The sequence below is a fragment of the Prunus persica genome, chromosome G1 (genome assembly GCF_000346465.2).
Source record: "Prunus persica cultivar Lovell chromosome G1, Prunus_persica_NCBIv2, whole genome shotgun sequence".
Taxonomy (NCBI): Eukaryota; Viridiplantae; Streptophyta; class Magnoliopsida; order Rosales; family Rosaceae; genus Prunus; species Prunus persica.
The window spans coordinates 6,024,321-6,044,099 of NC_034009.1; the positions used below are offsets into that span (position 1 = coordinate 6,024,321).

The following is a 19,779-nucleotide window of genomic DNA, read 5'->3' on the forward strand; positions in this document are numbered from 1 at the left end:
ATTCTTCTCCATAAGGAGGTATATATAAGAGTTTACAGAGTGCTTTATAAGGAATTAGATACAGTAAAGAATTATGAAAGTATCTCCTAATTATACAATGATTTATCAACTATATAAAAATAGGAAAATAAATCCCTTAATTAATCAATGAAATAAATCCCCTTAATTAATTAGGAGACTCACGTCAACACTCCTCCTCAAGTTGGTGCATATACGTCACCAATGCCCAACTTGGTAAGTGAGTCATGAAATACTCTTTCACAAATAGCTTTGGTTAAGATATCTGCCAATTGATCTTATGATCTTACGAATGGTAGGCGGATAATCTTCTTCTCAATTTTTTTTTTTGATAAAATGTCTATCCACTTTAACATGTTTAGTTTCGATAATGTTGAACTGGATTATGGGCAATATCAATGGCTGATTTGTTATCAAGGTGTAACTCCATTGGCTTTTCTGGCTTGAAACCCAATTATGTCAATAGTCTTCTGATCCATAGTAATTCACAAACTCCATAAGCCATTCCTCGATACTCTGCTTCAGCACTAGACCGAGAAACCACATTTTGTTTATTACTCCGCCAAGTGACTAGGTTACCTCCCACAAAAGTGAAGTAATCTGAAGTAGAGCGTCTATCAGTAACTGAGCCAGCCCAATCAGCATCTATATATCCAACAACTTCGATATCTCTATTTTTTGAGAACATTAATCATTTTCCAAGTGCTGACTTTAAGTATCTTAAAATTCGATCAACTGCATTCCTATAGAACACACTGAGTAAATGCATAAATTGACTAACCATACTCACGACATATGCAATATCTAGTCTTGTGTGAGCTAAATATATCAACCTTTCAACAAGGCGTTGGTACTGTTCCTTATTGGTTGGTTCTTGATCCATGTCTTCACATAAATTGTGATTCATCTTGATGGGTATATCAGCAGGTTTGCATCCAAGTATTCCTGTTTCAGTGAGCAGATATAATACATACTTCATTTGAGACAAAAATATACCAGTTGTGTACCTGGCTACTTCAATTCATAGAAAGTACTTCAGATCACCTAAATCCTTCATCTCAAATTCCTGAGACAAATACTTCTGCAGTTTTAGTTGCTCTCCTTTGTCGTTTCCAGTTACGACTATGTCATCCACATAAACAATCAATGCAGTAAGTCTTCTTCCATCACGTTTCAAGAACAAAGTGTGATCTGCATTACTCTGTATATATCCAAATTCTTCATGGATTTAGTGAATCTGCCACACCATGCCCTGGGGGATTGCTTTAACCCATATAATGACTTTCTGAGCTTGCAAACTTGACTCTCTTGTCACGAGTTAAGTTATATCCTGGTGGTAAGTCCATATATATTTCTTCTTCCAAGTCTCCATGTAAGAATGCATTTTTGACATCAAACTGATGTAGTGGCCAATCAAGATTTGCTGCTAGAGACAATAGGACTCTAATAGTGTTAATCTTGGCTATTGGGGCAAAGGTCTCCTTGTAGTCTATTTCATATCTCTGTGTGTACTCTTTCGCCACCAATCTAGCTTTATATATTTCAACGGACCCATCTGCTTTGAGTTTCACAGTATAAATCCACCTGTATCCTACTGTCTTCTTTCCATTAGGTAAGGGCACGAGTTCCCATCTGACATTCTTTTGGAGAGCTTGCATTTCTTCATTCATAGCTTCTTTCCATTTTGGGTCTTTTAGTGCTTCAGTTACATTGTTGGGGACAGATATGTCAGCCAACTGCTTCACATAGTGCACACGTGACTCTGATAATCTGCTGAGAGATATATAATTATTGATGAGGTATTTTCCTTTGGCTTTAAGATCTGCTTCATATTGTACTCGAGGTTTGCCATGGTTCTTCCTTTCTAGAAGCTGATATGTAGGCTTTGTGCCTTCTGAAATCAAATTATCATGGGATATTTTATTAGTATTATCAATTTTTGGACAAGATGTTATCTGAATGACATCTTCAACAAGTGATTGGTGTGGTACTGGAGCTGAAGAAGTCTCCAAAGTGGGCAAAATCTCATCAGTTTCCTCCTCCTGAGTTGGACAGCAAGGAGATGACATATCAGGCAAAGGCTGGTTTTCAGGGAGCGACCGGTTGCTTCCAAGCTGCGACCGGTAGTTTTCTGGCAGAGTCATAAGCGACTGGTCGTTATCAGGCTGCGACCAGTCGTTTTTAGGTAGATTCATTGGCGACCGGTTGCTTTCAGGCTGGGACGATTGTGGAGGAAAAAAAATCAGAAATTTGAGAAGTGTTGGTGTCGCAATGCTCCTCCTGTACAGCTGAAAAATATATGTTGTTTTTTCGGAACACAACATCCATAGAAGTATAGACTTTCTGACTAGGAGGATGATAACACCGATATCCTTTCTGATAAGGTGCATAGCCAATGAAAACACACTTTTCAGCTCGGGGATCCAATTTGCTTCGTTGGTGATCATGTAAGTGGACAAATACAACACAGCTGAAAATTTGGGGTTCCAGGTTTGGGGTGAGAGGTGTTTGGATATGGTGGTGAAGTGTTTGAAGTGGTGTTTGGAAATTTAGGATACTAGAGGGAATCCGATTGATAAGGTATGCTGCGAAGACGATGGCTTCGCCCCAAAAAGATCGTGGCATATTGGCACCAAAGAGAGAGGCACAAACGACTTCCAATAAGTGTCTGTTCTTTCTTTCAGCCACCGCATTTTGTTGGGGAGTGTAAGGGCATGAGCGTTGATGTAGAATTGGTTAAGATCATGGTTAAGAAATTCTCTGCCATTGTCAGAACGAAGAACCTGAATTCTGGTATGAAACTGAGTCTCCACCATTTGATAAAACTATTGAAACCTGAGACTGACTTCCCATTTAGTTTTGAGAAGGGAAACCCAAGTCATGCGTGTGCAATCATCTATAAACGTGACAAACCATTGCCTCCTTGCCGGAGTGACAATTTTAGCAGGTCCCAAAATATCAGAATGAACAAGAGAAAACAGAACCAAACTCTTATTTGAACTTAATGGGAACAAGATACGATGGCTCTTAGCTAATTCACACTTATCACACTAGAACCTGGAAACATCAAGATTGAAAAATAATGATGGAAACAACTTCTTAAGATAACCGAACGAGGCATGCCCAAAACATTTATGCCATAACCAAATTTTGTCTTTCTCCCCCTCAGGACGAGTTCCACTGGTTGTGAAAGCTTGACCACCCTTGACCTCATTATTTGGTGCCCAGTCTAAGTAATAGAGTTTGCCCCGCCGAGTAACACAATCAATCGTTGTTCCTGTGAGGATGTCCTGAAAAACACAATGATTCGGCCAAAATGTTACAGTACACCCCAAAGTAGTAGTAAGTTGTGCAACAGATAACAAGTTATGGTCCAAAGATGGAACAAGTAATACAGAATCTAGATGTAGGGAAGTAGAGAAAGATAGAGAGCCCTCCCCAACCACAGGGGATAGGGTATCATTAGCATTAGACACTACCGACGGAGTGGATGATTTGCGATTAATAAATTGGCCAGGATCAAATGTTATGTGATTCGTAGCGCCAGAGTCGATAATCCATGAGGAGTTTTTGAAAGACGTATGAAAAATAGAACCTTTGGTGGTGGTGATAGAAGCAGGAGTCCGGGTAGCTGGGTCAGCAGGATTGACCTCATGCTTCTATGAGTCCGCAATAAGATGGAGAATCCTAGGGGTTCCTTACATTGCAGTAGAAGTAAGATGTGATATGAGAAGATGAGGAATTTGATGTAGGAATTGGATTTAAGAGGTATGTGTATAAGATTTGAAGGTATGTATTTAGGGATTTGGATAAGAGGATTTTAGGACTTTAGATTTGAGGGATTTGGATTTGGGGAAAAATTATGAGGAATTTGATTTAAGGTTTTGAATTTGAATATGAGAAATTTGAGATAAGGGTTTAGAGACAACCTAGGATCGATTACTCTGATACCATGCTAAAATATGAATATGGTTTCAATGTATTAGGTTAATCTTATTCTTCTCTATAATGAGGTATATATAAGAGTTTATAGGGTGCTTTACAAGGAATTAGATACAGTAAAGAATTAGGAAACTATCTCATAATAAAAATAGGAAAGAAAATCCCTTAATTAATTAATGAAATAAATCTCCTTGATTAATTAGAAGACTCACATCAACAGGTTTTGCATTATTAGGGTTCGGTCATCTCATTTCTCAGTTGTTGATCCTTGTTTTTTCGAGTTTTCAGAACCTGTGCCACTAAGGTTTTAGTCATCTCTCTCATTTGACGTCGGCTCATGTTGTCGTCGCAGGTCATCATCGTTTGCGTGGCATCAGGTCATGTTACTTTCGGTCATTGACTAAGGTGGTTTTGGTTGCGTGGCTACTTGGTTTCCGCTTGAAGTTTTGGGGTGTGGTGGCTAGGGTTACGGTTTCCTTACCTTAGCTTTGTCGCCATGATTTCGGGTTGGCATATGCAAGTGGGTCTTCTTCTTACGCTCGTAGGTGCTCTCTTACATTTTTCTGCATTGGTTGTCATGTCTCTTTCGGATTGCAATCTTGATGTTGTTGTTGATGATATTGAGCACTCGTTTGGTTTTTACCCCTGAGAATAGGCTGGTGTGGTTATTAGCTCTTCAGCCATCCCTAATAGTTTTATTGGATTTACCTATAGTCTCATGGCTAAAGTCTTTGTGGATCATCCTGTCAACCGTGATGGATTTATCAAAATATTTTCGCATCTTTGGAAAGGTACTGAGGAGGTCTTAATCAAGGAAATAGATTTTAATAGGTTCTGGGTGCGCTTTGTGAGTGCTCGGGATAAGAAAGGGTATTTGAAATGGAACCTTGGTTGTATCGACTCTCCTTGGTCTTGTTGGCTAAAATCTCATTCTTGATGGTAGTATGCATTCTATGCCTTTGACACGCAACATTTTTTGGGTACAATTACATAGTGTACCCGGCTTCTGTATAACGATAGCAGTTGCTCAGGCCATTGGTGCTACGTTGAGGGATGTTCTTTAGGTGGATAATCGCAATGGGTCATATCGTGTAGGTCGCTTTATTCACATCTGTTGCGCTTTGATGTCACCTTACCTTTCATTCGTTGGACATGAGTCACTTTTCCGAAGGTTGGGGAGAAAATGGTGGTATTCAAATATGAGTACCTTCCTTATCATTTTTTTTGCCTGCAGGAGATTTAGCCATTCTACTCAGGTGTGTATTAAGAAATATGAAACCATCAATAGGACTCTCACTCTGAGTTTACGTGATCAGTTAATCTCTGTTTTTGCTGACTTGGAAGGTATTACAAATTTGTGCGGTATACCTATTGGTTCTCTGGCCTATTGCTCCTCGACTTCTCCCCCTCCTTTCACGGGCAATGGTAATTTTTCCCAGGATGGGTCGGGTGATCAAGGTGGTTATAATGACCGTTATTGGCGCTCTCACTCCTGTGATAGGGATGAGTTTGAGGACTCTGCATCTCCTCCCATTCTTCCACGTCGTCATTAGGGTTTGGAGGCTATTGAGTCTCTTCGCCGACAGACTAGTCTTACTGATGATGAAGCTCGCTCCCTAGTACCACTAGAGCCAGTCCCACCTGAGAGGTAACTTTACTGGAACCCTCTACAACGTTGGGTGATCTTTCTATTTTACTGGTTGCATGTGCACATTCTGGAGCCGTAGCACCTTCTATCTCTGTGGCCATCTCTCGGGATAATGTGAGCTCAGATCTTTCTGACCCTTTTTTTTCTTATGCCTATCATTCAGCTCTCTAAGGGTTTACAGAAGAAGAAAGGTCGTGGCAGGCCCAAAAAAAGGGATGGGGGTTCAATGAGTGCATCCGGTAAAATCAGTGTGAAGCGTAAGCAACTAGAGGGTGTGGTTACAGGTAGTGATTTAATGGTGCCGAGTGCGAATTGCGTCGGTAATAAAAAACTCTGTAGTGGTGCTTGTTCTGATAAGGCCAAGGAAACCCATCTTGTCTGGTCTCATAGAGGTCCACCTTAGTGTGCATTTAGAGTGTTCGTAGGCTTGGCATCCAATGAATGCTTTTAAGTGGCCAGCGTGGGGTTTTGTTTTATGTGGTGTTTCTCTGTCGTCAATCTTTCTGCATACTTCTACAGTTATGTGCTGCCCAACGGACTATGTTTTCTTTCATAGGAGTCCTCTGACAGTGTTAGGCTACGATAGTGTGTTTTCATAAGGGTTTTCTTTGATTTAGTTTATCTGTTTTGTTGGCCTTTTTGTTTTCACCCCCTATTGTGTTGACCTTTTGTAGCTCTTATCTGTTCTGCGTCGCCCAAATAACTATGCTTGGTCATAGGAGGTTTTTCTTTGTCAGGTTCCACGTTAAGTTGTTGTGCTTCTCTGGGGTCCTCTTTGTTGTCGCCTCCATGTGCTCTCTTGTGCCTTTGAATCTTAGTGTGCTATGCAGTTTGTGTGGTGTACAGAGAGCTATGAGTTCTCATAGAAGGTTTCTTTTGACAGTTGGAATGTGTTGCAGTTCTCTCATGTGGGTCTATTGTGTTGGTGTCTAGTTAGTTTCTTTTTCTGTTTTTGTAGCAATCCAATGTGGCCTGGATCGGACTCTTCTGTTAGTTCATGACATGTGTAGTACTCTTTTCTATCTTGGAGTTTGTCCCATGTGGTTTTCCTAAAAAGGTTTTCGCGAGGCCATTGTATTCGTGCCGATCTTTGTATGCCTTCTTGCTTTATGAATGAAATATTCTTCTCAAAAAACATTGATACTTATGATAGGTTTAGCTTTATGCCGTTACAGTTCGTTTCATAAGATGATATATAGCTAATAGGTTGAGTAAACCCCAAAATTAACAAGTCTACTATATGCATATATCAAAGTAAATTACAAATGTTTTGTTGGTTATAAAGGAGGCCAAAGAAGAAAAGAGTCTTGTCTAGCATATTAATATATCATTTATTTGGCACTTTAGTTGCATTGTATTGTTTTTATTTATCTTATTAAAAAATATTATCGCCTTTTTACAAAAAAAAATATAATTTATTTGAAGTTTATAGCTCTAGTTGATACAGAAAAGAAGCATATAAACGTATTGAAATATCATATTTCGAATAATTTGATAATTGAAATTTTGAATTTCTTTTTGTTGGCTTGAGCATTATTATCATAGTTTTACACCCTTGATATTGGGAAAAATAAAAAATAAAAATCAATGACATCATCACACATCTTCTTCATACTTTGCTACCCATGACCTAACTTGTATAAGAGAATTAGAAAATGAAAAATATTGTCCCTCTGTAAGGAAAGATTCTGATAAGCTTCATTCTTTAAATAGTAATGTCTTTTGGCTCATGTCCTGATTAGGGCTGGCAATGGGTCGTGTCGTGTCGGGATAATAAACGTGTCAAGAATGCTCAACCCGAACCCAACCCATTTAATAAACGTGTCGTGTCGGGTTCGGGTCGTCTTTTATCGTGCGGGTTTCGAGTCGTGTAACGGGTTCATAAAGAATAATATACATGTTACAAAACTCACAACCGAAAAAATTTTAATTAAAAAAAACAAAGAGAGTAGAGAAAATATAAGGAAAAGAAAGAAAGAAAAAAGATAGAGAGAGGAGAGAAGAGAGAAGGAAAAGAAAGAAAAAAAAATAGAGAGAGAGAGAGAGAGGAGAGAAGATTGAAGGAAAGAAAGAAAGAAAAAAGAGAGATGAGAGAAAACTAAAGAGAAGGAAAAAAAAAAGAAAAAAAAAAGAGAGAAGAGGAAAGGAAAAGAGAGGAAAAAAAAAAGAGAGAGGAGAAGAAAGAAGGAAAAAAAAAGAAAAAAAAAAGAGGAGAAGAGAGACGGAAAAGAAAGGAAAACTCAAAAGAAAAAGAAACATTATAAATATCAAAAGGCATACCATAAAATTACAAAGTTGGTTGTAGCATGGTGGATAAGATGTTTGAGAAAATGAGGATGGGAGGGGTTCGAAACCCCTTGTGTGTGTGTTGAAGTCTCCACCCGTTTATTAAACGGGTTGACACGACCCGTGACACGACCCGTTTAATAAACGGGTTAGATAGGTATTATAGCGGGTTAGCGGGTTGACCCGAAACCCACCCGTTTATTAAACGGGTCAGAACGGGTTGACCCGAAATTGACCTGTTTTTTTATCGTGCGGGTTGAACCCGCTAATTTCTCGTGCGGATTTCGAGTCGTGTATCGGGTCGTATCCGAAATTGTCACCCCTAGTCCTGATCTTCACATAAAAATTAAAGAAAAAAAAAAACTCTTGCCCCCAGTTCAGCTAGGTCTCACATTCAAGGGAGACTTTGGAAAAACCCAAAGGAGAGAGAAATTTTTTAAAAGAAGTCAAAATGGACAAAATTGCCCTTATTTATTTTTGGATTTCTTAATGAATCATTTACATTTGCATGTCTTTGATTTGAAAGTCGAGAGGTTTTTCTGTCTTTTTTGAAAAAGGTTTGGCTTTTTCCAAAAGTGAAAGTTTTTTTATGGCTAAAACCTAAATTTACTCACATTCAATGCATCAGATTCTGGGATGACTTCTCAACAAATAATCAAAACAAATATTAAAAGAGAGAGAGAGAGAGAGAGAGAGGATTGGGTTTTAAAAAGGACCAAGGGAATCTCTCTAGTTTCGGGCCAAGGCTTATCTACGCTGGATCCAATACGTTCTCTCATTTTCATATGATATCTTCTCATCCCACGTTGCTGTAATGCTCATATATTATTGTTATTATTTCTCCTCTTTCTGGTTTATCTTGGATCCTCAATTATTGATGTCAACATTATTTATTCTCACAACAAAGTTTTGAAAGCAAGATCATCATTTGAACAGATTGGCATTCACAAATACATTTTCTTTTTCTTTTTCCCCTTCAATCTTTTTGGACTGTGGCATTTATATTTACTTGCATTGTTTAGTTTTGCATTAGTTGTTTAAATTAGCTGAAATATTAATGCTCCATAAAAGTAGGTGTGTGTGTGTGTCTTCATAATCACATGGATGAGAGGAACATATATTGGCAGGTTTGCATTAAGAATTGTGGAAGGGAACAGACAAGGATCTCCAGCCTGATAGCATTGCTCCAAGGGGATCTGTACTTCTGGGAATTTTATATTTATGTAAATAATTTTGGACAATGGAGGGTGAGGGTGTCCATGTGTTAGATGGGTAATGCATGACCAATTTGATGGCGATTTGGTGCATGACTATTTGATCTAGCAACATAGTTTTCATTTGATTAAAAAAGATTTTATTCAAAGTTTTGATGCCTTCAATTATATTCAATCGTCATTTATTTATTTCTCGTGAAAGAAACTCCTATGTTTGTGGGAAATGAAAATGGAAGATTCTCATTCAGGAACGGACTCAAAATTTCAAAATAGAGTGGGCTAAATTTATCTTACTTACAAAACCTAATAAGAAGACAAAAACCTAATTGCAAATCTGTAATTGATAATTCATAACACTGAATTGAAAACTCCTAATTTATACTTCATGAACCTTAAAAAATCCCCAAATTTCAGTAACAACAAATTGAGAAAAGAAAATTGTACGATTCCAACAATAAAATAATTCTTTTGCTAACATTCCACCAATAAAATATGACCCACCAAGAAAATTGAACATGGTGAAGAGCTGATGCGTGAAGTGGGGTATGCTATAGGGTGAGCTACATGTGACTTTGGGCTAAAAAATAATAAAAGCCACCTAGGCTATAGCCCAAGTTAGCCTATGATTGAGTCCGCCCCTGTTCTCATTAGTGTGTTGGGGACATGTTTGCTTTGCACAATATTATATGAAATGTAGAACATGTAGTTCCAAGAAAGTGTATGAAATGTTTTCCCAGGTGGAGGGAAACTTGCAAATGGGAGAAAAATGGTATGAAAATCTCATGTGGGTATGAAATTCCCTCATGCATGGAAAGTTCATACTGATGTGTTAAGTATTACGTTTTTAAGTATGTACTTACCAAATATAAAAATACAATTTTATACCACTTTTCAAACTTTTAAACCTTGAACCGATGTGTAACTCAAAATTATGATATTTAACAATATATATGATGAAGACTTCTTGTTGAAGTTGGAAACTTCCCTACATATATCTTGGAAGGGCACATTACAGATATCAAGATAAGACTCACATTGGAGAATCTGTACCCCCATATAAGATCACAAATATTAATACTCTCACATCACAAAATATAAGCACCAAAACAGCAAAGCGCAACAATAAAACAAGAGACACCGCATCAAACCAAAACACCCCTGTTAACTCCATCAAACCCAAAACACCCTACACACAAACTCAATAAAACCCAAACCATAAAAAGAGAATTGTATTTAGGGAATGATCTGCCCAGTAGAAGAGCCATAAACTTGAGCCCAAACCCAGCAGAAGTACCTCATTATCTGAGCTGCCCATTATCTTGGCCTTTTCTTTTCTTCACTGAAAATTGGCCTTGTCCACATAAGATTTATGAAAAATATAGCAATGCAGCTAAAATTCCTATCCACAGAATATCTGCAACAACAGAATTTGCACTTGTCTACCATCAACAGCCAATCAAATAATGCTTCCTATCAAAATTCCCACCATTACTTTCTCCAACCAGCACAAAACACAAACAAAAACAACAACAAAAAAACTAAAAAACAATTGTTTCTGGGTTTACTTTAGAGAAGAGAGAAACACAAGGCTCCTCCTACTTGGCACAATTGGCCTAGTCAGTGCCACACTCTCATTCAATGGTGGGTGCATTCTCAGGCCAAACCCAAGGTCTCAAGCCAACAACACCACCAGCAACCACTGCTCTGTTCAACCCATCTCTCTCATCATCATCTGAACTGCTTTCAACTTCTCATCTATCACTCTTCAAGGTGCTACTCAGTTTTACACTCATTTTCATTTTCTGTACTTTTGGTGATGGGGTTTTGCCTTTTAGCTTATTTCTTACTTTTGGAATTCATTTTTTCTAGAACTCCACTTCAATTGCCTGTGGATTTTCTTCAAAGCAAGCTTCTTTTCTCAGAGGTCAATTCTGTAGCAGACACTTTCTTGGGTTTGATTACAATCTTGCTCGAAGAAAACAAGCAGGTATCTATGAGAATTTATCAATTTCTATTCTCGTCTTGTTTATGAGGCAATTACTCCTTCCACCCTTATAATTTGAATCAAAATGTAATTTAGCTTAGCTTCTAAAGTTTCAATTTGATCAATGTATGTATTAACTATTAATGGTTTTCGCTACAGTTAAGTCTATTCATTAAACATTGTTTTAATCAATGGGGAAGGGAGATTCGAACTTCGGAGATCTTCCAACATTGGAAAGAGAAATACCATTAGACTAATAGCTAGTTTGTTGTTCTATTCATTATACCTACTATAAAACAATTGTTTGCCCACATCCTAACAACTTCAACTTTTGAGAATAGTGGTAAACGAACAAAATTAATCACATTATTTGGTAACATAGTAGGTGATCCTGAGTTAAACTTGCTATTACATCCTTAGAATTAAGTCAAATTCCATGTGTTGGTTCTAACGGTGAAGAGAAACTTACATGTGAGGGAGAGTTTAAAATAAAAAAGTAACTATGTCTGCATCCTGATACCTTAAGCTTTTGGGATGGATATCGAATGATATCCATGTGGCTGCCGTTGATCCATTTTAAGTTTATGCGGCCACCATTTGAGCCATTTTTAGGGTAGAATTCAAACCAAACTTATTTCATGCTCAAAATATCCAACTATGGTCGCATAAACTTAATGGGTCAAATGGGGCCATGTCGGCTCAATCGTGGTCACATGGAAAATGTGAAAACATTAGGATACACTTTGACAAATTTAGATTAAATTATAGGAAGGAATTTACCCTTATCTATTTAAATAACATTACAATGTTGCCAACTGGTGTGGTTTGTTTACCTTTCATCTCATTAGCAATTCAAGATTCTTCAAAAACAATTGAAAGAGCACTATGTATCATTGCTTGAATCAGATAAGGCTTCTTTCATGGGAGTTACAACATCAAACATAACATTTAGGTTTTAACACTCTGTTCTCCACCTCATTTCTCCAACAAATAATGGTGCTTCAGTAAAGTCTTATAGCTGCATTTGATTCAAGCATTCAAAATCATGGGATTTAAATTTAGTATTTGTACATATTACCAGGAGGAACATTTAAGTTGCAAAAGTAAAATGATAGAGAATAAAGCTCTTGCTCTCATTTGGGAATTTGTTTGAAATGCCTTTTTCCACTTATTAATTTAAATCCTCCTCTGTTACATGCGCATGTATAGAAGTAGGTTGAATAAGCATTTATGTTGAATGTCTTTGGGACGGTTTAGAAGTTTTTGTAGGTGTGTCTTGTCTATGAAGTCTTCCTTTCATTTTGGGTTTGTTATAATTATGAGTCATCATGCTGTTATGTCAGTGAGGCAACTGACAACGGCGCGGATTCAGGGCAGGGAAGTAAGGGTCTTTGTTTTTATTGTGATGAAAACTACAGGCCTAGGCAAATGTCAAAGAAACTGTTCATGATTGCAGCATGCTTGGAGGGAGAGGATGGCGATAAGTCTACATGGAACAAGAAAATGGGTCTCCAAATATAACCCTTGACAACAAGGGCAACGTTAAAAGGGAAGGAATTGTTCACACTATGTGATTGTGAATAGTTTCTTACAACGATGTCTTGCCTTGCATTTCTTCATCACAATTGGGACAACAATCCTTACTTCTCCTCTCCTGTATCTGTAATACTGTCATATGTCTCACTATAAATTTTTCTGTGAACTTATTTGTTTGCCCATCAGATTTGATGCAAGTGATGGCATCCATCTCTTGTTCACATCTAATTAGGATCTAATTAAATGAGTTTTCATATCGGATTGTGATTTTGATTTTACTTCTTTTGATTTCTTAATAATGCAGGGCATGTTGTTTCACCATACTGCATCCTTCCGTTAACTGAAGAAAATGTAGAGAAAGTCTTGGATGAGGTACGACCTGGCTTGATGGCTGATGGTGGGAATGTGGCACTACATGAGATAGATGGCCTTGTTGTGGTATTAAAACTGCAAGGAGCTTGTGGGTCATGTCCAAGCTCAACAATGACACTAAAGATGGGAATTGAGACCCGCCTGCGAGATAAAATACCCGAGATTATGGAAGTAGAACAGATTCTGGACAGAGAGACAGGTCTTGAGCTAAATGAGGAAAATGTAGAAAAGGTTAGACAAATCATCATCTCCAACTAAGTAAAATTTATTTATTTAATTTATACATCAGTTCTATGAAATTGTTTTACATTCCAATGTCATAGTGCTGATATGTCTCAAGTAATCAGTCTGAAGTTAAATGATATCATTACTCTTTACCAATTTCCATGTCGAAATGAAATTATAGGAACACTTTAAGTGATAAATTGAGGCCTGTTTTGTGCTAAGTGAAATTGATTATTTTTATGATCGAGGGAGGCCTGCTCTCCAACTTCTGGTGAATAAGAAATATTGCAGAATGAATTATAAATCTCAAACAACTCCATTTTGCTGCTACTATGGAGAAAAAAAAACCCCTCATCAACAGTTGCAACTATGCACGTTCCTGAACCAAGAATGAAACTTGGAAACTGCAGTGTAATTTTTACAGCTTATACAAATGTACTAGAAAATATTTGATTTTGGAATTCATCTGAACATCTTTTTTTTTTCTTTTTCTTTAATCTCTGTGTTTTCTCATTTAGTACTGTCTTAGTAACAACAGCTGGTGATTCTAAAAGCAACAATTTTTCGATCAACTTTGTACAATTCTCAGTTTCAATGAAGCCTTAGTGCCTCCTTACCCACAAACTAGCTAATCTAGTAGAGTAGAGAACATGTTGAAGAGACTGACTTTGGTTATCTCCTTAACCCTTTTATTACTTATTTCATTATATGGCATGCAATCTCATTGCTACTTTGAATATCTATGTGACATAATAAATTCATTTCCAGTTAGGGGTTTCGATAAACTTTCTTCATTTCATGTCATTATGACAACCTCATACATAATGAGTGCTCAACTTAACTAGATGGAGCTACATTCTTTTTCAGGTTCTTTCTGAGATTAGACCATATCTTGCTGGCACAGGAGGTGGGATCCTGGAGCTTGTACAGATCAATGACTACGTCGTCAAAGTTCGGTTAAGTGGACCAGCAGCCGGGGTCATGACAGTTCGTGTTGCTCTAACACAAAAACTGAGGGAAAAAATACCCGTTATTGCAGCTGTTCAGTTGATAGAATGATAATATACCATCAAAAGTAAATCTATTGTGAATGTATGATGCAGAGAATGGAAAAATTGTTCGGCCAGTTTTTGTTGCATTATACTCATCAACGCCTGAAAATACATGGTTCCTCGTTACATTGTAAGCTTCTTTGTAACTTACACGAAAAACATTGCAAGTCTTATATAACTTGTTTTCTGCTTGTAGCGATTATGCCTCCCTTGCGTCCTGCTTTGATTAGCCAATTCCATTCATTGACTAATTATTTGATATTAAGTTAAATAATTAAAATCAAATACACTCATGGTTAAACATAATTATTTGATTTCTTCCTTCCGTGTATTCGATTTCCCTCTTCCCCAATGTCGGTTGTATAAAAAAACTCAAATATTAACTTTCTAATGTTTTGTCTCCTCTCCTCTCTCCCCTCCCCTCCATCTCCTGCTTACTAAACACCTCAACCATCTCCTGCTCGCTAAACATCTCGATACACCAGCTTCCGGAGATGATTTTTTCCCCGCACCACCAAAAACCAGTGTCCCCTACCCTCCCCGCTCTCTCTTTCTTTTACTCCAAGTGAAATGCTTAGATCATAAGTACATTATTTAATTGAATGTTTTTGTAGTGGAACTTTGCACAGTTATGTTACATTACATGATGCTATTCTACAATAAAACAGGGTGGCTACTCAAAATGTCTTGTAGCCACCAAAACAAAGCATATATTCTTCAGTTGTCTGTTAATAGTAATCATCATCTTCTTCTTCGTCTCTTGATCCAGTGAATCTCCTTGCAACAGCAGCAACAGCACCAAGAAACGCAAAGAAAGCTAAGAGTTGGAAGCCACCACCAATGCCGACGGCAACACTAGGACCTGGGGCAAAAAATGAAAATGGTGACCAACCCCAGCCTCCAAAGAATGGTACTCCGTAACCGTATCCATAACCACCAACTAAAGGCGGGGCTACTGGAGGATTGATATAAATATTGGTCCTACAAAAGAAACACAGATTAACATTCTTTAGAAATAAACTTAAAGCACATTACACAGGACAGTCATCAATCTAACAATAGTTCCATAGAAGACAAGTCATTTATGAGAAGTAAAAAAATAAAATCATATGTGAGAAAACAAGTCTCCTTAAGGACACATACATTGAGTGCTCATACATTCGTCCACAACTCGTGAGAGGCTCCTGTAAGCTTGGTATGTAAGCTTGGCATACATTATTGTCGTATTCCCTAATGGATCTATTGGTTCTCTAACATGGTATCGAAGCCTTGTTTACAAGAGGTACTAGGTTCATGGTTGTCTTACAGGCAAGTGGCAGATCTAGGATTTTTACCCCAAGGAACGTGTAAAAATTACCCCCAAAAAAAAAAATCGACGAAAAATACCTTGAAAAAAAATCAAACAATACCACTATCATTCAAAATTCATAGTAAAAAGATTTGTTCATTTAGGAAAAAAAGAAAAACAACTGAACTAAAAAGATTAAGAGCAGGCCCTTCTCCAGCAGTTAAAAGTTGTCTGAATGAAGCAACGAAGCGATCGAAACCCTTGTATTCTCTAGTAGAAAAAGAACTTGTTTCCTAATTGATCTATAGCTTAAGGTCACTAGAATTTGAAACTTCTATATATGCCTTTGAAAAAGAACAATATAAAACAAAGAATACCAATACATAAATCAACTTATGAATACAAAACTAGCTATTATAAAATTAGCACAAATGTTTTCTGGGGCACACATTTCCAGCTGAAAAAAAAGATGCAAATTTGTTCAATTGAACTCCCAATAACATCAAGCCCATCATTAAACCATGCTACAACAACCAGTCTACTTCTTAATCCCAAACCAACAATCCATTTCAATTATTGAATTGAAACAAGCAAATTCAAACTTCTTAATACCTTGAATTATTGTTGATCCTAGGGGATGAAGACCGAGGAGGAGCCGAAGGCCGGAAGGCCTGGCCCCCAACTCTGCCACCAGTCTTGGCAGCTGATGCATCATGAACTGGGCCCAATGTCAACACCCCAGCTGCCAGTGTCACCATTGCCAACTTCGCCAATTTGTTCTCATTCTTTCTAAGCAATCCATCATCGCTATATTAAACACAAGGGTATCTCAGAAACCAGTCACCACAAAAAGAATCAAGCTTGAAAAAGAAAAAAACCAGTTCAAGAAACCAACCTATTAGATTAGTACCTGGAAGAGCCTTTGTGGTCATCTGTTGATGAGTAGCTTCTTTTGCATGAGATGGTAGTGTTAGCAGCAGAAGTGAGAATCTTGGTTTTGGGTTTGTGGGTTGGTGGTGCGAGAGCGTTGGCAAGAAAGCTCTGTTGGGATGAGGCCACTGAAGCTGCCATGCTTACTTCTTTATGAGTTTTGTGTTGATCTTTTCTCTAGTTGCTGCAAGACATGATGACACAAAAGCTTTTTCAGAATCATTTATGATTCTGAGGTTCCCACGTGTCGTGATATAATTGGTTGATACCACAAGTAATGTTAGATTTCTCACTAAATATGTTTTGGGCCTTCACCTACTGTATATCATCTTAAGATTATAACCCATTCTGACCCAAAAACATAAGAAAATAAATAATAAGATGAGAAAGTTGATGATACTACTCAAATCTCAAGCCAACCCAAGATTCAGTCCACCCACAAACCACTTGAATGTTGAAGCGCCATTGATAGATGCGGTTCTCACCTGATTTGGCATTGCCCACCAAATTGAAGATGAGTGATCCCCATTTGGATGGTCCGCGACATTGTCTATGTTAAAATAGAGAGTTTGAGTATCATTTGAGTAAATAGTTTAAAAGTGAAGTTATTGATGGAAGAGAAGGAGTGAAAGAAAGCAGTGCTAGTTATGGGAGAGCAAAAGAGATTGGTGGAAATTATTGATCAGCAAGAGTGTGATGAGAAAATTGTGGAAATAGTTCTATTTTATCAAACTAAATTCTAATAACTTGTGTACCCTTATTATGTGTGTTTAATAAGGGAAAATTGATAAAATATGGATATAGGAGGTATTATCTTACAAAGGTTTACAAAACTTATTGGATATGTTTTCTAGCTTGATAATTGGATATCAAAAAAGACGAAACCTTAAGGAATTCTCTCAAAAATAAAGCCTTAGGAACTCAACTCCAGCCGCCGCCCCTCTTTGGGTGTGGTGGCCTTCTTCCCCACCCCTCTCATCCCCTAACCTTCCCTCCCCTTTTCCTTCCTCTCTTTCTCTACCCTTCCCTTCCCTCCCCTTTCGCCCTTCCTCTCCTCCATGTCCCTCCCCTCTCTCAGGGTTGTTTACTAGCTTTTTGGCTGGATTTTTGCTTGGTTGCACTGGTGATTTTGTTGCCGGCTCTTGTGGTATTACAATTCTTGGAATCTTTCGTGCTTTGGGTATTTACAGTTTCTTGAGTTGTAATAATTGCACCAACTCTTTGTGAGTTGAGTGTTTGAGAGTTTAAAAGTTGTAGTTATATTGGTAGTTTTAGGCACTACGTTTCATGTATGTCTTGTTTAGGCTTGCGACTTTTATACTGAAATTTCTTTGGCCTTATGTGGCTATTATTGGGGATACAGTTTGAGCACTTGATGTTTCTGCTGTGTTCCTATGTATCTGGATTAATTATGTGTGGTTACTATGCTTCCATCTATGGATTATTTCTTTATGGGTATTTGTACTTGCCCTTATAGTTTATGGTCTTTGTGTCTAATTTATAAATACAATTATCGCTTTTCTCTTAAAAACAGGTTTGAAAAACTTATTCTCTTAAATAATAATACCAATAGATGATAAATGGGCTTTCAACATATAATAATTATAAGAAAACATGTACAACATTTTTTTCTTTTCTCATAATAGGCCAATGTGTAATTGGTGGCACCTTTCTAAGTATTTGGTCCACAAATCCAAGCCCAGTACTCAATATTTCTCGAGCCTCTACATTTAGAGGTTGTGCATTACTCACATGTCATTAAATATAGGTCATTGAAATAATCTAACCATAACAAGGGTCATTGTCAATAGATAATACTTAGGGGAGTGTATTCACTTAAGATTTTAAGAGATGTTAAAGAAATTTAAAAGTCCAGGGGTATTCAATCATGACTTTAGAAGTCTATAAAATTATGGGTGTATTCAATCCAGACTCTTTAAAATCCATTTAATTATGATTGTATTCAATCATGACTTTAAAAGACTCTGTAAAAATTTGAGTGTATTAAAAAAAAACTGTTGACTTTAAAGGAAATACAAGAAGTGGTGAATTTTGATTGATCCTAGACTAATTCTAGGCCATCACAAATCTTTGCTTCTCCTTAGGCCCTATTTGGTTCATGGGAAAGGAGACTTAGGGATGAGAAATCAATTTCTTTCCCATGTTTGGTAAGTCCAAGCATGGGAAATCGTTGCCTGGCCCATGAGAAAGTAGGTGGAAAGTGAAGCCATCTTCCCAATTTGGGTTTTTATTTTCCCTCCTCATAGGAAAGTTTGGGAAAATGAGCCAATATTAAATAAATATTTTTCATGACCATTTTGTCCCCATTAACAATTTAGAATTACAATATATAATTAAATGCATTCTTTTTTTATTTGATTTAATATGGGTATAATTGAAAATTTATACTAACTTTGTTTTCCATTTATACTCAAAACAAACATGGAAAAAGAAATAAAGTGATATCTCGCGGTTACCTTCCCAGTATTACCAAACGTGGGAAAGGAATATTCCATTTTCCATCTCTTAGGAAATGACATGGGAAATAATTTCTCCTCAAATTCATTCTGTGAACCAAACGGGGCCTTAGAGATTTTGATAGATATATTGGTTCTTCTCAAGATATGATTTCACCACCTCTACTACCACCATCTTGCCACCATGTTACCACCACCACCACCTTGCCATGGTCATTACCATCACCATAACCACCACCACCACCACCACCACCACAACCACCTCCAGCATCACTAATAGGTTCATAAATATATTCATTTAGTCACCATTCTCACTTAGTTTTTGTAGGAGAATTTGCTTTAAAGAAGACTTATTGATTTATTTTTTCTATTTTCAGCTTTCCAAAGCACTTAATCGGTTTTTAGTGAAAATACAAATTCTTAGTGGAATTTATGTGCAAGGCCAATTGGAGAGTGAAGCTAAGACATTGAATATGCCTCTAATTTTTCTATAATTTTTGGAGTAGTCAATCAGAGCAGTATTTCAAGACAGGGCAGCTTAAGGTGAAATTCGGAAGTATCTGGATTACTATGCCACAAATGATATTTTAAGGCCTTTCTGATTTTTCTACATATGGTTAGAAATATAGGACATAGAGCTTCAAGGTACATATTTGTCCAAAATTTATTGAGAGGAGGAACGAGCCCAAAATGTTCCTACAAGCAAACTGCAGTGAAGTAATTGTCAAACCAGGCCAGCAGCTGTGCTAGTCAAGGAATATTAATATTTTCGATAGCTAGAATCAGACAAGACCTATTTTTTCGTAA

The 19,779-nt window shown here is 37.3% G+C and overlaps 4 protein-coding genes across 4 annotated transcripts in view; 1 reads left to right on the forward strand and 3 right to left on the reverse strand.

Annotated features, from left to right (window-relative positions):
* LOC109949244 lies at positions 473-2,213 on the reverse strand. The gene is made up of 4 exons (XM_020564389.1): positions 1,410-2,213; positions 1,063-1,219; positions 852-963; positions 473-689 (listed from the first exon to the last, which is right to left on the reverse strand). The coding sequence occupies exons 1-4, from the start codon at positions 2,211-2,213 to the stop codon at positions 473-475; spliced, it is 1,290 nt and encodes a 429-aa protein (XP_020419978.1).
* On the forward strand, positions 10,406-14,479 carry LOC18792783 (nifU-like protein 3, chloroplastic). The gene is made up of 4 exons (XM_020554658.1): positions 10,406-10,878; positions 10,978-11,095; positions 12,933-13,231; positions 14,093-14,479. Exons 1-4 carry the CDS (start codon positions 10,747-10,749, stop codon positions 14,282-14,284), a joined length of 741 nt encoding a protein of 246 aa, XP_020410247.1. The 5' UTR covers positions 10,406-10,746; the 3' UTR covers positions 14,285-14,479.
* Positions 14,849-16,695, reverse strand: LOC18790259. Its single transcript, XM_007225777.2, has 3 exons — positions 16,476-16,695; positions 16,178-16,372; positions 14,849-15,258 (listed from the first exon to the last, which is right to left on the reverse strand). Exons 1-3 carry the CDS (start codon positions 16,634-16,636, stop codon positions 15,006-15,008), a joined length of 609 nt encoding a protein of 202 aa, XP_007225839.1. The 5' UTR covers positions 16,637-16,695; the 3' UTR covers positions 14,849-15,005.
* The window catches only part of LOC109949259 (glycine-rich cell wall structural protein-like), a 2,222-nt gene continuing 1,555 nt past the window's right edge, over positions 19,113-19,779 (reverse strand). The window contains exon 2 of the mRNA XM_020564447.1: positions 19,113-19,245. Coding sequence (XP_020420036.1) covers positions 19,113-19,245 — 133 coding nt within the window. The remainder of the gene's footprint in view (positions 19,246-19,779) is intronic.